The 18094-nt window shown below is 48.3% G+C and overlaps 1 protein-coding gene across 25 annotated transcripts in view; it reads right to left on the minus strand.

Annotated features, from left to right (window-relative positions):
* Positions 1-18094, minus strand: part of Lmntd1 (lamin tail domain containing 1) — a 233736-nt gene that overhangs the window by 24568 nt on the left and 191074 nt on the right. For 10 of the 25 annotated variants that reach the window (XM_087658971.1, XM_087658970.1, XM_087658978.1 and 7 more), the window contains 3 exons: positions 12822-13078; positions 9643-9847; positions 1453-1639 (listed from right to left, as the gene is read on the minus strand). In XM_087658971.1, the coding sequence (XP_087515097.1) occupies positions 1453-1639; positions 9643-9847; positions 12822-13078 (649 nt within the window). 25 annotated transcript variants of the gene reach the window in all.

The raw sequence follows: 18094 nt of genomic DNA on the forward strand, positions 1-18094 counted from the left end.
CCAGCTCACAGTGTTACCAGCTCACAGTGTTCCCAGCTCACAGTGTTCTCAGCTCACAGTGTTCCCGGCTCACAGTGTTCTCAGCTCACAGTGTTCCCAGCTCACAGTGTTCTCGGCTCACAGTGTTCCCAGCTCACAGTGTTCCCAGCTCACAGTGTTCTCAGCTCACAGTGTTCCCAGCTCACAGTGTTCTCGGCTCACAGTGTTCTCAGCTCACAGTGTTCCCGGCTCACAGTGTTCCCGGCTCACAGTGTTCTCAGCTCACAGTGTTCTCAGCTCACAGTGTTCCCAGCTCACAGTGTTCCCAGCTCACAGTGTTCTCAGCTCACAATGTTCACAGCTCACAATGTTCTCAGCTCACAGTGTTCCTTGCTCACAGTGTTCTCAGCTCACAGTGTTCCTTGCTCACAGTGTTCCTTGCTCACAGTGTTCTCGGCTCACAGTGTTCTCGCCTCACAATGTTCTCAGCTCACTGTGTTCCCAGCTCACAGTGTTCCCGGCTTACAGTGTTCTCAGCTCACAGTGTTCTCAGCTCACAGTGTTCTCAGCTCACAATGTTCTCAGCTCACTGTGTTCCCAGCTCACAGTGTTCCCGGCTCACAGTGTTCTCGGCTCACAGTGTTCTCGGCTCACAGTGTTCTCAGCTCACAGTGTTCTCGGCTCACAGTGTTCTCGGCTCACAGTGTTCTCGTCTCACAGTGTTCTCGGCTCACAGTGTTCCCGGCTCATAGTGTTCCTGGCTCACAGTGTTCTCAGCTCACAGTGTTCCTGGCTCACAGTGTTCTCAGCTCACAGTGTTCTTGGCTCACAGTGTTCCCAGCTCACAGTGTTCCTTGCTCACAGTGTTCTCAGCTCACAGTGTTCTCAGCTCACAGTGTTCCCAGCTCACAGTGTTCTCAGCTCACAGTGTTCTCAGCTCACAGTGTTCTCAACTCTCAGTGTTCTCAGCTCACAGTGTTCTCAGCTCACAGTGTTCCTAGCTCATGGTGCTCCCAACTTAATGTATTTTAGCTCATGGTAATCATAACTCAGACCCTGCTATTCCTAGCTCACAGTTTTCCCAAGTCACTTGGCTCCTGGCATTCCTAAATCCGGGTACTTCCAATTCAGTGTATCTTCAACACATGGTATTCCCAAGCCCTGGTATTCTCCACCCCTGGTATTCCTGGTGCCTGGTATTCCCAGTTTCTAGTATTCCGAGCCCCTGCTATTCCCAGCCCCTGGTATTATCAGCCCCTGCTATTCCGGGTCTATATTACTTCCAGCCCATGACATTCACAGGTCACTCTATGTCACCATGATACCCCTAACTCACACTAGTCAGTCACACACCACTGTATTCTCAGTCACTGTGTTCCCAGCTCACAGTGTTTCCTGTGCACAGTCTTCCCGGCCGATGTGATTCCATGTTCACGTCCCTCTAAGACTATGATGGTTTCAGATCATACTTACGGTCACCGTGCCACTGGCCTGCATTGTGATGTTGTGAGGGAATCGGTACAAGGAGACTGCCTGTCCGTTCACGTTTTGCTGGAGGATGTAGTTTCCAATCTCTACTTCCTTTTCATTGGAGGAGTTAACAAGCCTCACAAAGAAACCCTTGACATTTACCTCAGCTATTTTAATGTCTCCAAGAGAACTAGAAAGTAAGAGACAAAGAGAAGGCGGGTATGAATAGGAACGTCTCTGGCCCACGACAAGAACCTGGTAACACGGTGCATGCTTGGAATCTCAGCCCTCAGAACATGGAGGCAGGAGAGACAAAAATTCAAGGTCAGTTTACTCTAGGCAGCATGTTCCAAGCCAGCTGAGGCTTCTCGAGAGACGAATAAACACACACAAGCAAACTAATGAATCCTGAATAAGGAACGGCTAAGCCATGGACTCTCTTGGGCAAGAGTCTTCAGAGGCCTTGAGGACTTTCTAATGATTTGTTCTTACTTTCTGTGTACAGGTGTCTTGCCTGCATGTATGTCTGTGCGCTCTATGTATATGGTGCTCACAGAGGTCAGAAGTGAACACTGGGTGACCAGAATCCAGGATAGCAGACAGTAGCGAGCTGCCATGTGGATGTGGGTTTCTGAGCCTGAGCCTCTGCAAGAGCAGCCAGTGCTCTTAACCACCGAGCCTTCTCTACGGCCCCCACAACTTGTGTATTTTGCAACCTAAGAAAAATGGCCTGGCCTATTGGTTCTGATCTTGGAAACTGTGACTATGATTTTTCTCTGTCTTCTACTGCCTGCCAACAGAAGGCATGGCGTCAAACACTCCAAGGGAAATCAGAGGGCTGGAGAGATGGCTCACTGGCTAGAGAGGAGCTGGGTTTGGTTTCCAGAACCCACGTGACAGCTCACAACCTCCAAATGTCCGAGTTCCATGGTGTCTGGCGCCCTCTTTTGGCCTCTCAGAGCAGCACATGCACATGGCTACGCAGCCACACGTGCAGGCACACACACCCATGAGTTTACAAGTTAAGTCGTAAAGTATGGTCATCAAAAGCTAAACTACACAGTTCTTTTCTGATAAAGAGGCTGTGAGGGCGAACAGCCACCGTGAGTTAAAAATGATTCTTTATGTGATATTGCGCACACATAGGCTAGAGGGTTTTGTTCTGGTTTGGTTTGTTTTTTCACGTTTCTAACTTTTATTGAGAACGTTGTATGTTGCGGGGCCTATGTCTTTACACATGTGCATATTTTACTGTCACTTGCAACACAGCAGACATGAAGGTCATGACATAACTGTGGTGAGCTGTGAACAGCATCAGTATGTCCTGGCTGGTCACAGGTCTTACACATCACTGTGTCTTGTCGGGTTACAATAGTCTACAAGTCCCACATACTAACCTCTGGACAAGAACAGCATTGTGCTGCTCTGTCAATTCCTCCACAATTTCTTATCTATAATGCCAAAACGTTATGGAGAACAAAGATAATTTCTTTGTATACATGTATGTATATGGTGTGCACGCATATGAGTTTGCACATTCATACGTGTGGGAGGTACATGTGTTTGCTTGTGCTCGTGAGTGTGCACGTGGAGGCCTGAGGTTCATTTTTTCTCATTTGCGGTGGGAGCTCCTGCAGAACCCAGAGCTGGTTGTTCCAGTCTGGCTAAGCCTGCCTGGGAGGTCTCCTGTCTTCACCTCCCAGGTTCTGCAGGTGACCGCAGAGCGGCTTTTACACGGCTTCAGTCCCTACAGGAACAATCCCCACAATCTTCCCCGTGGTCCTCTGAACTCATCTGACCGGTGCGGACTGACTCGCTGCACTGCCTAAAACTGGCATGGCGCCCTTTCCCTCTTCCCACCTTGTGACTTCCGAGGACCGATTCGTCCAGCTTCCTTCACGTCTGTCTCTGTCTCTGTCTGCGTGGCTGCTGTCCTCGGGCTCTTGTCAATGTGACCGACGCTGTCACGGCATCAGAGCAGGTTTCTCTAGTTTTGCCTCTTATGCACTGCTCTTCATTTTAGCTTCCAGAACAATCTGTGCATGGTTCTAGTCTGACATCGCCACCTTCCTCTGCTTTGCGACTTCCTTCTGGAAACCGAACCAACTTCCCGGCGTCATAGCAAACTCTACTCCGTTTCTGAAATTCCCTTAAATCCCCTTTCTACACTTCCTGCCTCAGGCTTGAACCGCGACGGTGAAGATTTCCGTGTGAGAGCGTAGTCCACGTGGCTATACCTCTCCCGGGGCCAACGCCAAGGCTGTGCCTGCCTCCCATCGCCCACATCCGTGCCAAACTTTCGCTTCGGGCTGAAGTAATGTTTTCGGCATCATGAGTACAAAACGTCGCATTATTTCCCTTTGCTTTCCTCTGACTTGGTCACGTGGTTTCCCATGAGGCAGACTGCTAGTTCCTAGCGCTTTACTCCTGAACACTAAGCTGTTTTGCATTTTCATAATTCATTAATAGCTTGATGTTTAATAACACGTATATATCCCAAAAGGAGAGGCTGCAGCTCATCTCTTCTGGTATATGTTATGGTTTGGATAGAAAATGTCCCATGGGTTAGGACACTTGGTCTCTAGCAGATGGTGCTGTTTGGGGGAGCTTGTGCTGCGGGTGGGGGCGGGGGGCGGGGCCCAGGGGCCTGCGCATAGACACTGAGAAGACTCCATGATGGCGCTCAGCCAGGAAGTGGGCTCCTGGGTCGGGAAGCCAGGGCAGCCGCACTAGCAACAACCTGGAAGCGCTTGATGCCAGCTTCCTGCCCAGAAACTCAGGCAAACCAACCCGGTTTTATGACCTACAGAAGCGTGGTAAGGGCCGGCAGGGTGGCTCAGCAGGTAAAGACACTTGCCGCCATGCCCGATGACTTGATCTTTGGAATCATGTGGCGGAAGGAGAAAATGGAATTCACGGGTTGTTCCTTAGTCTCTCCCTGCATGCTCTCCCCCGTCTGCTCAACCCCCTCAATCCCCAGCCCCCTTCCCCTTCCCCTCCCCCCCCTCAGGACACTGCCTATTTGGCCTGCAGGTTCGTTCTTTGGAGACAGTGGCCCCGTCTTCGAGTTGTTTAAGAGCAAATGAGCTGTGAGGCAGTGTCTCCGCGGTGTCTTTGGAGATGTCTAAGTGTTAAAGCGGCCTCTTTTAGAAGTCTTTACAACATACCTACTTGGTTGGATGGGTTCTTTCATGCACTGTGAGTTGGTCATGGTCTTCTAGACTCCAGCTTGCTATCTTCAGTAGTCTGGGAGGAAATTCTCTGCTTTTGGTGAAACATTCCATCCACACATTCCCCCTGATTCACTCTTATTCTTCAGCAACTAGGACACAATGGGATTTTTAAGTTTTCTAAAATTATACTTGTGCTTTTGAGTTTGTGCATGTGTGTGTGTGCACACACGCTCATGGGTGCATGCGTGTGTACCTGCAGCAGCTGCTGTGTGTGTGTGTAAGCCAGAGATTAGGTTATGGGAGTCGGTTCTCCTTCCTTCATAGGCACCCCAGGGGTCAAACTCATGTCTTCACACTTGGCGGCAAGCACCTCTCTCTTCTGAGCCATCTTGCCTGGCCTCCGTTTCTTTTCAGTCTTGTCTGTTCTGTTTTCTTCTACCCCTTACTCTCTAAAATTCAGACTGGATATTTTCATCGACAATCGCCTCTCGAACTGTATCCAGTACACTTTGAACCTGTGAACCGAATGACAATCTCTGGTGTTGGGTATGGTATGGTATGGTGTGGAGTGGTGTGGCATGACATGGCGTGGTATGGTATGGTATTGTATGACATGGCATGACATGGCATGACATGGTATGGTGTGATATGGTATGGTATCATGACTTTTGGCTCTTTTGCCTTCCATGTACAGGCCTAGGCTGACATTTTTATCTTGTCCCTCAATTCCCTGAATGGCTTAGCCGCTGCTTATTGGAATCCTCAGATACTGTCAACATCTCATCTCCTGTGTCTGCTTCTGGAATCTGTTCAGTGTTTGACCTTTAGTTCCCGTGCATGTCGCTTTGATTTGGTTTCAGGTATCATGTATTTAAACTCTGCAGAGACATCATTTAAGGCTCTGCGTAATGTTTTGTCAAAAGAGAACACATTTTTGCTTCCGGCAGCCGTCTGAGTTTTAACACAAACAAGCCCACGTGAGTCTTGCAGAATCAGTCTGAAGGAGCTAGGCACTAGGCTGGCTTCACGGTGATACTGCATACCATGGCATGTTCCCTTTGACCTTCTCATTGGAAACCCGAGGTTGTCTGTCAGTGTCCTCCCTCGGCACCTCCGTAGTCTCTCACTGCTCAGTGCCTTACCTGCTAATTTCAAACTGGTAACCGTTGAGTGTCCTCAACACCCAGTCGGTCCCTCTAGTCCCATCTCCTAGAAGAGACAGCAGGGGCACACACTTCTGTGCACTCTCCCCCAAACAGGTGCCTCTCTTCACACACCTACCAGCATGTGAACATCTGCTTCATAGAGACTCGCTTCTGAACATACACAGCCCTTTCTTCTTCCTTCTCTCCTATGTGTTAGCATACGGTTCTGACTGAATTGGGGATCTCTCTCTCTCTCTCTCTCTCTCTCTCTCTCTCTCTCTCTTCAGCTTGAAGACTGTAATAAATACAAATGTTTCTGGAGATACTGGGTCATTGGTCTATGACAAGACGTGATGTCCAACAAACAGGAAACCAATGCACTGAGCTTATCAACTTCCCAAAAGAGAGGGAGACATGCAGAACCAGTGGGGTCTCTGACAGGGTTAGGATCTAATGGGCCTGGGTGGCTGGAGATCACAGATGGAGAGTATCAGACAGGAGAGTATTCCTACGCAGAGGCTCTAGGAGTCCAGTCTTCTGTGGACACAGCTTGCTCAGCTCATGGGTGAACGAGACTCCCTGAGGCCAGAGGAAAAGACACTTGAAAGTGCTGGCAGAGAAGCATCACAAAGAATGTCTGTTCCTACCGGTCAGGATGAGACCCTCCTAACTCCTGGAATACAGCATACTAACCATGAAGCACCACATGCATGCTAACTCCTGGGGCACTGCATGCTAACCCCTGGAGCACTGCATGCTAACCCCTGGAGCACTGCATGCTAACCCCTGGAGCACTGCATGCTAACCCCTGGAGCACTGCATGCTAACCCCCGGAGCACTGCATGCTAACCCCCAGAGCACTGCATGCTAACCTCCGGAGCACTGCATGCTAACTCCTGGGGCACTGCATGCTAACCCCTGGAGCACTGCATGCTAACCCCTGGAGCACTGCATGCTAACCTCCGGAGCATGGCATGCTAACCCCTGGAGCACTGCATGCTAACCCCTGGAGAACTTTGCATGCAGTCCTCAGAAGAGTCTTGGGCCAGGCGTGGGAAATATTTGGTTTAAATAAATAAAAAAAGACATTAGAGAACGGTGGCACAATTTCAAACAGCTGAATATATGTGTTGAAAGGGGGAAAGGGGATAACATCTGAAATGTAAATATATAAAATGTCCAAGAAAAATAAATATAAAAAATAGGAAAAAAAGAAAGGGGGAATGGAGACATAATGGTCAAACTTAAAATATCAAACCAGGCTCAGTGGCAGTAAGTATAAAAAATTCAAAGTTATATCAAAATACATCCTTCCTCACCAAATCTCACCAAAGCAGGGAGAGGGCTGGGGAGAAGGCCCAGATGGCAAAGGGGCTGAGTCCCAAACCCAGGACATACATAAAAAAGCCAGGCACCAACGGTAGGGTACACTCATAACCCCAGCACCGGGGAGGCAAAGGCAGGCTGAACTCGGGGCTCACTGGCCCTCACAGCAAGCTTTGGGCACAGAGACTCTGTGTCTGCTTTAGAATCCCCTGGCATGGTCTGCGGTACAGTCAGGACACTGAGAGCATGCAGCCCTTCCCAACCAGGTGATCCCACCGGGACACTGAGAACTGGGGTTCTAAAGTGTTCTCATAGACTCCACATTTGCATATCTTAAACAGATATATCTTTCGTAGCCGGTCTAAATGGTGGCTCCTTCACGGTCCTGTCCAAGATCTCCCAGGCTGGAAGCAAGTTCTGCCTCACTGTCTGGGCGCTGTCTGCCTCTTAGACACAGCCCACAGTGTTTCCCTGGCCTGAGAGTTCTTACAGTCATACTCAGGAGTGACGCTGGTGATGGTTGTTGGTAAAGTGCTTACCATGAGTGTGTGGCAACCCTAGTTGTTCCTGCAACCTTTGTAAAAAGCCCTGCTATGGTGACATGCTCGAATTTAGGATTCCACTGGTGGTGAAGTGCAGAGGGCAGATCCCTGGGCTTCACTGACCACTCCCCTGGCTTACTTGGGAGCTCCAAGCCAATGAGAAACCCTGTCTTAAAAAACAAGGTGGATTGTTACCATGGAGCACACCAAAACCTCAACATATGCAGGTGAGAGTGTACCTAACCACACACATGCATATACACACACACACACACACACACACACACACACACTCACACACACACACAGACAGACACTGACATACACACAGACACATGTACAAACAGACATGCATATACAAACAAAACATAGACACTCATGCACACACAGAGATATAAACACAGAATGACACAAAGAGACACAGACACACAGGTATACACACATAGACACACACACAGAAACACACACACACATACATATAGGTAGGGACACACACCCCACACACACAAATACACGGACACAGACAAACACACTCACATACACAGAAACATACACAGGCATACTAAGATACACACACACACACACACACACACAGACATACACACAGGCACACATAGAGAAACACACACACAGCCAGAGACACACATAGAAACACACACATAGACACAGAGACACTTACACAAACAGACACATACACACATATACAGAGAGACACACACAGATAGGCACACAGAAACACACATACAGAAACAGAGATGCTCATGCACATACACACAGACACACACCATACACACACAGACTCACACAGACACAGACACACAGGTATACACACATAGACACATATACACAGAGAAACATACACACACACATACGCAGACACACACACACTCAGAAACACAAACATATATGCAGACACACAGAGGCATACACATAGGCACATACACACAGAGACACAAAGAGACACACAGACACAGACACACACACACAAACACAAACACACAGACACATACACAGGCACACATACAGACACAGACACAGGCACACACACAGGCACACACATGCGCACATGCAGGCACACACAGGAACATACACAGACACACACAGACACACACATATGCAGACACACAGACAGACACACAGACAGACACACAGACAGACACAGAGATACATGCAGGCATACACAGACACACACAGACACACAGAGACACACACACGCACACACACACACACACACACACACAGAGGCACACATACGAGTTGTATTTACAGGTATTTAAAAGTCCAGTGTGCCTTTGCCTTAATCACTACTTTTACGATGGCAGACACTGAATGACTTTGACAGTGTGTGTCCAGGTGGCAGCGCGACACTCAGGTTTTCTCTGTTATCAGTTAAATGGCACCTGGGGCTGAGTGACTGGACACTGCACTCTCCTTGCCTGCTGCCTCAGCCCTCAGACACCCCTGTGGACCCCTTGTGCTATCAGCTTGTCAGAGCTCAGTCTTCTTCAGACACTCAGTGCCACAGGTTAGAAAAACAGCCAGGGCAAGCCCTTTCCTTTAGGCCTAATAACAACTTTCTTTGATTAATTCTTTTCAGAGAGACTGGCAGCCATAAAAATGGATCATTAGTGTAAAAATTCATTTTGTTCTTGTCTTTAACTCAACAGCCTAGTAGAAGAAAAAGATGAAATCCATTTGATGATTAGCTAGTGGTGAAAGGCCTGAAAGTGAGTGACAGCAGGCAATCTGCGTGGGCTGTGTGTGCAGGCAATCTGCATGGACCGTGCTGTGTCGTTTTCTCTGGCGTCTTTGGAAAATTCACGTCTCATGTTTGGTCCCCTGGAAACTTCTCTCAGATGTCTTGAAAGTGCTCAGGGCACAAGTGGTTGTAGTTTAGGGAATTTCTTAGGGTTTTTGTTAAATAAATGTATCCAATTACAGTTCAGAGCTCGGCTCTGGACCGACTCATGACCTCAACGGAAGACGGTAAGTAATTCAAATGTGTACCTTGATACAAACTGGCCGACTTCCTCAAGAATCACAGAAAGGTGTTTGCTCACGTCCTCCGCTTGGGATGTATGCGATGTGAGCTTCTTCGAGTCTCCAAACAAGGAAAGGAAATAATCCTCACCATCCCCCAGAACGTAGGTATCCAAGTCGGAGCTCGGTTTCGGCTGCTTCTTTAGAGTCATGAGGCTTGTGCCAGGAGAAGCTAGCGAGACAGACATTTAAATAGTCATCAGAAGAAACCCAGGATATGACCCTTGCTCTTGTGTCTACAGAACTGAGTTTCTTTATAAAGCTTTCTACCTCCCCCCCCCCCGTCCCCGCCAAACTCGGTGAGAATGGAGGCGCTGGTGGGCGTCTGTAAGTGAATGTTTTCCACACTGCCCTCGCTCAGGCATCCTTGGGGAATTCCCATTCCTTGTTTGTCCCCTAACGTGAGCGAGCTGGGTGCTTAGCTGATAATTTACCTGCTCTCGAAACCATCAGTATCCTTGACTTAAACACTGAACCTGTCAAACTTGGGTATCCTATACACAGACGGATATTCTACTCAATGCTTGCCGTACTGCCCAGACTAAAATCCCACCTTCTGCAGCACCACCTTCTGCCAGAGATGGTGCGGACTAGGGGCAAATCAGGTGTCTGGTATTAAGCTGTCATGGAGAAAACAATGGCTATCACTGTAGGATGAAGGTTTTGCACTGTGGGACCCTGGGCCAAAGGTCATCAAGTCATAAAAACAACTCAGGTTTTGCTTTAGATTCCTGAACTTTTAACAAAAGGAGAAACGGATGGAGGTGTCAATGACAGGTGTTTGCTGTAGCCTAGGGCCTCAGCACCAAGCTATATCGGTGGCCCCGGTGACCCTAGGGGTTCCTCCCAGGATTTTGCTGAGAAGGAACACTACAATTAAATTAGCACCCACAGCCTTGCGGGCAGTTACTTTGGGAAAGGGCATCTTCCCTCGCAGCCCGTCATGAGGAGAGAATGCCTGTGTTCTCAAAGGGAAGGAGGCACGAGCCGAGCTCTTGTTTCTAGTTCACTGAGAGCCACAGATAGCAGTGAAATGGCACAACATGTCCCAGTGTTCACGAACCCAAGTCTGCAGGAGACTCTGTGGTAATTCAAGGGAAGGACTGCACCCCAACCTTCTCTTGCCATGCGAGGTGCAACACTGTGCTTAGACTTCTCACCCACGCCCCCTCCCCACTTCATTATCAGTTTAACCCAAACACAGGGCAAACACAATGGTCTACATGGTACCAGGAGATGGGGGAGCGTTCCTTCTTAAAGCTAAAGTCTGTGTTTGCATATTTAATGTTTTACCTATTGCTCAATGGCAAAGGCCATCAAGAATCTAGCAAGTGTCTTTGCACAACTCATTGGAGTCACACCGACAATGACACACGCTGTGGACAACATGTGTTGTTGTAAAATTATAAAAAATAAAAGAATCTTTTTGCCCATTCTAGGTCCAGCACCGCAGTGCCCCAAGATATCCGACAGATACCTTAATCTCAGTCAGCAAAGCCCCACACCCGCTTTGCTCCATCCCATATCACGCTGCCGAAGGCTTCTCTCTGAGCCTGGCAGCCATCTCTCTACCCATCTAGTTCCCAGGGCAGGCTGCCACCATGGCAGAAATATACATCCCAATTCCATGGAGGCTCAGTGTCCCAGCCGCCACATACTCTCTTGAACTTAAACCACCACATGAAAGAACACACAATACAATAATCTCTGATCCAATTGATAAGTTATAATTGCCCACCTAGACATACAAAGCCCTGTACACATCCATCTGTTAAGAATATTCATAACAACCTGTAAAGGTACAGAGAGAGTGGAATCTTGACATCTACCTCCGTGTTCTCTCCAAGGCTATTCTCCCAGTCTCCTCTCCTTTCCCCCACTTTCCGTTCTACTCTCCTCCTCTTCCCTCAAACTTTTCTTCCGCCCACCCTTCCTTCTCGTCCAATGACAGGACTTGTTCTACCTTTTACCTGCCCACACCTGCATGATGACATTATCCTAAAATCATGAGAGCCATACACACATACACACTGCATGCACACCATGTTGAGGCCTAGGAATGTACCAGAAATAAACAGGAAACAGAGGAGGACCAGTCAGACTGCGGATATCCACAGAGTAGAGGGTGAGAGGCACACAATTCAAATGGGGATTATTCTAGAAGGAACTGACAGGCGGGCTAAGGGTTGAAGCTGACTTCCGGTAACTCTAACATGTTGCTCTGTGCTGGGTTTCTACACGGGCCCTAAGCTTAGCAGAATCCTGAGAAGCTGGTGTTTTAGTTTTTCACTCCGCAGGGGCGGAACATCAGAACCAGGGCTGCTGGGCGCCTTCCCTCTTCACTCTACGAAGGGCAGGAAAGAGCTGGTTCTGCGTTTGCTGGGACAGCATCACCTGACCATGGTGAGCAGCGCACCCCACTGCACTGTGGCTCAGTGCCCTACTGACGCCGCTGTGCACCACCCAGTTCCTCATGCCACATGTTCTCTTTGTTGCACCACTTTCTCTCTGCCACGTCATCTCCTGCATTGTCTCCTCTTTTGATGTCTGTTCTGCATGTGAGCCCTGAGTCTCCTGAAGACATAGAAGATACTGCGTGTCCTTTGTGTCAGTGTCCTGCAAAGGGCCCTTCCGACGACACGCTGGACGTTTTAACTCTCTAGTCATCGCTGTGGCTCCAGGTGTCTTCTCCACAGAGGTGGTGAAGACACTCGCTTAATCCTCACAGTGGAACTCGTCAGACGGATCCCTGGGACTAGACCCTGGCAATTTTAGTTCTTAATTAATTCTAGAACAAGACAACAGATCTACAAATCACCATGTTGGCTCTAGGCGCCTTAATTTTTCTAGCAGCATCCAGTGGAGGGTCCTTAGGAATCTAACGATTCTAGAACATGCTAATGGTGGACCCAAAAGCCCATCATGGACAGCTGCAGGTGCCATCCTCATGGAGATGTTGTATTTGCACTGCCTTGACGTGTGCACCCTGGATTTAAACCTTCACATCTAGAGCCACGGCCGACCTACTTAGCTGTGTGTGATACTGACACCAAGAAACAAGCATCCCTGGGGCCAAATGATAAGTCAGGCAGAGGCAAAGAAAGAGCCCAACTGAAAAACGCACGCTGTGGGGACGTTCCAGATACCTGCTTGGTGTGTACTCTGTTTCCCCGGGATGCTGTCTTTGCGGGAGCAGCTTGGGACATTGGATTTAGAAGTCAGCAGTCCTCCGGGCGATAAGCTGTCTTGAGCACTGGGGATCTGGTGGAAGTTGGCCGACGCCTCATGGGAAAATGAGCCTGACAGTAGGTGGAGTGTGGAGCTCGAGTCCATTACCTTTGGGAAAAAATGGACTGATGAATGCTGTTTCGATGGAGTGATGGTTCCAGTTTTTTCTTCCTTCCTGTGTGTAAAATGATAAAGAACAAAGTAAGAAAATCAGGGCAGCTGAGTCTGGGAAGCACGGAGCGTTACTTGGAATTCTGCTGTGTGTCCTACATCTGACAGGGAGGGCGGCCTCCCACAACTCTGGTTCCAACTATGGAAGTGAACTTGCTAGCCCTGTCCTGTTGTATATTTTGTTTTCAACTTAAAAGGTTAACAGATTCTACTGGTGGCTTTGAAAAGTAAAAGTGTGTAAGTCAGCAATGCTTGCCACCAGGATTTCAGCATTTCCTTCTTAGATTTTTAGTTGATTTCTTTTACTCAAATCATGACACGGGTGTTTTCCTAACTGTGAGTACACAAAGGACCTTAGTGCCCGTTCACTGGTGTAAACCTCTTCTTTGAATTTCTGAGCTGCTAACTAACCTTCTAAAATTGACAAGATGATGTGGCCAATAATTGCTTTCCAGTAACAACCTCCCCTCCCCTCCCGTGTCTCCCATGGAAACCAGGAAAGAGGGAAGAGTGAGTGACCATTTTCTTTTTTTTTTCTTTTTTTTCTTTTTTTCAGAGCTGGGGACCGAACCCAGGGCCTTGTGCTTGCTAGGCAAGCGCTCTACCACTGAGCTAAATCCCCAGCCCCAAGAGTGACCGTTTTCAAGTACCACTGTAATAAGTGACTAATTTTAGGAACATGGTCTTTCACTAAAATAAAAAATAAAAATAAAAAAGCATTCATTAAGTGTCACATGATCACTTGAGTAGAGTCCCCAAACCACAGTATAATTAATTGTTCACAAGGTAAGAAGTGTTCTCATGATTGATCTTTGGACAAGGTGTAATGCCCAAAATTAACCTGTAAGCCACACCTGCCCGGGTACCAGGCAACTCTGTGGAATGCTGGGAATCGTAGTTCTTGGGAAACAGCAAAGTCTCATGGGGAATTCAGTGGCCTCGACACACATCCATGCTACAAATGGCTTGAGGCCACTCCCAGGCATGAAATTCCAGGGAATGGTACTGACCAAAGTCCATCTTTTGGTCAGCATTTAATGTTTACTAAAGCTTGCCTTAAATGTGGCCCAAAAGGGTGGGGCTGGTTTTTCTGTTGACTCTCAAGAGTTAACAATGACTTAAGATTGAAGGCTGGTTTCCTCAGTGTAGGAAAATGCCAGGGTATTGAGGTGGGTATGGGTGGGTAGGAATGGGAACATCCTTAAAGAAGCAGGGGGAGGGGGAAGAGGGATAGGAGCAAGGGAGAAAGGGGATAACATTTGAAAGTAAATACATAAAATATCCAGAAATAAAACTTTTTTTTACCCTAAACAACAACAAAAAGAAATGTTACATGACAGAAACAGTAAAGCATATGAGTCTACAAAAAACAAATGAACAAAAACAAAAACAAAAAACCCCCAAAAAACAAAAACAAAAACAAACAAACAAACAAACCCCCTCCCCCAATGGCTTAAGATGGACTTTTCATCAACACTCTTCCGGTGGTCTCTGAGAAACAGGTGCTTGTGTGTATGTGCGTGCACACATGTGCATGTGTGAGAGGACTGAATTGGAATAAAAGTCAATGGGTCCAAACCCTTTGATTGCTCTATAAAACTGGACATATGGCTTGCTCAGCTGTCCCTATGTCCAGTCCAGTCACGTGTCTGCAGGATTTACTATGAAATCAGCACCTGACTTCTTTACTTCCCACGTTACTTCTCTGGTTACTTCTCTCTCGGGTTCCTTCTCAGAGCTCTTACTTCATGACTAATCCTGAGTGTGGCAGGATTGTCCGGAGAGAGAGGCCTAGAAGGACCAGCGGAAGGCACCTCTGCACGTGTCTAGAGATGAACAGGTAAGAGGGTTCTGTCTAAGGAATGGGGTCGTCCACTGACGGATCCACACTCAGTGGTGAGAGCTGGGGAAACCTGGGAAGTGGGCCAAGTTGGAGGCCGTGGGTCATCGCACCAGGGTTTTCCTCTTGTTGTGGTTCCTCCCGTCTCTGCCCTGCTTCCGCTCTCCTTGGCCACACCCCCCTCCATGCTCTTTCAGCCTCTGCTTGGCCCAAAGGTAATGGAGCCGACCCCACAGTCTGAAGCTGGATCTCTGCAGGATCCATGGCGTGGCACGGTTTACAAGGCTGATAAAGACAACGTCTGGCTGGGGTCATTTGCTGTGGGGGACGGAACCCGGACCTGAAACTTCCTCCTCCACCATGGAACCTCCTCCAATCATCTTCACAAAGTCCTCGCTACGAATTGTCACATCCACGACTCTCACTCCTTCCCTGGAAACCTTTTTATCTGGAGAGCTCCGCAACCAGCAGCAGATGCCGCACATAGGTTTTCAAGCTTGCATTTTTACCTGCTCTGTGCTCAGTGATGCTCCAAGCACTCACATTTGTCTGAGGAGCCCCATGCTCTGGAGTATCTACATATGTCACCTCGGTGGACAGAGACAAGCTCCACCGGGACGGCTTCTTGCTGCTCCGGCCTAGACAAAGCCTGGGAAGTGATCGGTGTTCCTCATAGCTGGATTCCACTGCACACCCGGCTCTTGTCTTCTCAGTACGCTAAGAGGCACAGGAAGCCTTAGTTCTGTTGTTAAAAAAAAGTGTCTGATGGCTGCCCGCATCCTGGGAAGAGTGACGGTTCCAGGACTTGGCTTTCTTGCTACAGCTGCGCTTACCGGTCCTACGCTCACCGGTCTGTGGACTCTTGGGAAGATGGGAGTCTTCCTACGGCCTTGGGTCCTGGCATTTCCCTCGGCTCCTTCTTTCTAAGCCGGGAACAATGGTGGTAGCTCGGGTTAGCATTCAGGATGGCTGGGGCCTGCGGCTCTGAAGATGCTGACAGTCCATGCTTCTCATGACAGACGGTGCTGGGGGTGCTGAGCGGTGAACGCAGGGCTGAGTCCAAAGTGACTTCAAACACAGCTTCTGGTTGTGGGCTGAACGCGTTTGTTAGCCAACCAGAGAAAAACCCTCACCAATGCTTCGGTTGACAGATAGTCAGTGGCTGTGGTGGAACAGTGACCGCTTCACGTGTGGTCCCCGATAGCATTTCCACAAGTGAATTCTAGTGCTCTCATGCTCATCCCGAGGTTTGCTGTTGGTGATGGTTCCGTGTAGCTTTTATTTTTTGAGAGATCTCGTAGCGTAGCCCAGGCTTCCTTCCTGGGACTCCGGGTGTGCCGGGAACAGGCGTGTGAGCTGCCACACCTTCACAGCTGCTTTTGAGCTGATGGCCTTGGCTGTTAAACGGCAGCTGTGAAATCCCACCCAGGTCTTTATGGGAGACTTCTGGCTAGGGGGATTCTTATGCTGCTGAAAGGCTGGACTCTTACAAAACAGAGGCTGGGCAAATAGTTGATGCTGGACTCGTTACATTTAGGAAACCTACGGAATTTGTAGCTCTAACCACTTCCCAAATGGTTTTTATTGTACTTACGATTGGGGAGGGGATCCTTCCATCACAGAGGTTTGGGACCCCAACCCCGGTAACAAGACTTGTGGGCAAGCACCGGCTGAGGCCCTCGCCACCCCCACCTAAGTCGTCTTTAAACACTGAGGTGCGTATTCCATCCCGAACTCCGTAAGACAGACCCGCTTGCCCCGGTTGGTAGCTCTTACATCTCTTCCTCCTGCATTTTAACTTCTTGTGGACTGATGTCAGTGTCTCTGGTTGGAGGCTCCGAAGCGTCTTCCTTCATCTTGGTTGGCAAGGGCGCCTCTTCTCTTTCCTGGGTAAAGAGATGATGGCCTCAGGCAGTGACCACAGCGGAGGCTCAAGGCGGACTGTCTTTCTAAAGTGACCTTACCTGCTTACTCCAACTGTCTTCAGTTTATCAAATTTAGTGAGTCCTTTGTCACACTGGTACTAAGGAGACCATCTCCATGAGAAATGTCAGAGTCGATACAGGCACTGCTTCTGTGAGCAAAGACTCTGAGACAAACCACAGAGGGACCACGGCGAGCAGCTCAGCCATTGTGACAACGACCTCACTTCTGGTCACCGCTGCCTCTTAGAGAACGGGCTGATGTCACCGTGGTTACAGAGCTTCTATCGATGAACTCTTGACTGCTGTTGTGAGGTTTGTAGAACTTAAACAACAAGAGCTGTATCCGCCTCAGAGGCTGACAGGTTTCATGTCTCGTTGTGGATTTCTGAGGCCCTAGGCCAGTATATAGATGTTGGAATCTATCACAACTCATGTTTTTACAACTCTTCTCTCTTCTTTCCTTTCCCCTCCCCCTGACAAAGACTACACAGAAAACATCTGAGTCAGGAATAGAAACCATGTAACTTTAAGGCACAAAGCAGTTTGTTGGTGGGGGATAATCAGAACCAATTAACAACCGAAATCCTTCCAGTTATAACAAGATCACGTTAGGAAAACCCCACCTAACTTCATTTCTTCTCTGCTTAGAAGTCTACACTTAATGATCTATGACAGACAATGCTCGTGGGAGATTATGGTGACCAGATATGAAGTCATAGGCTTCTATGCATTCGTTATATACATTATGGATGAGATAAAGGAACGAGTGAGCTCATTCAGAAATAACCAGTGAGTATCTACTGTGTAACTCTACTATGTAACCGACTGAAGCCAGGTGCTACAAGTTAGTAATTCTTCTCCCACGGAAGACAACACACTTTCCAATTTAAATATAATTGGAAATAAGTTGAGAAAGGATGAGACAGTTGGAGGGCAGTAAACATTTGGTTACATTTTCTCAACCTTGAAGATGAAGCCTGTGTCCTATGAACACAGTAGGCCTATTGCATAACAATCTGGTTGGAAGATTTATGGGAAGGGCTGAGAATGCTGGAATCTATCACAACTCATGTTTTTACAACTCTTCTCTTATCATTTCCTGACCACCCCCCTCCAGTCTGTGTGGTTTGTCCACTGTTACACATTCTCATGAGGTCATTATGACCTCATTTGCCTTATCAGAGATTCTATTCATAATTTCCTAGTGCTGAGGAAATTTTTATCAACTGAGAAAGGCTTCTGAAAGCTTTAAATG

This window comes from Rattus norvegicus, chromosome 4 (genome assembly GCF_021556685.1).
Source record: "Rattus norvegicus strain SHRSP/BbbUtx chromosome 4, alternate assembly SHRSP_T2T, whole genome shotgun sequence".
NCBI classification, from domain to species: Eukaryota; Metazoa; Chordata; class Mammalia; order Rodentia; family Muridae; genus Rattus; species Rattus norvegicus.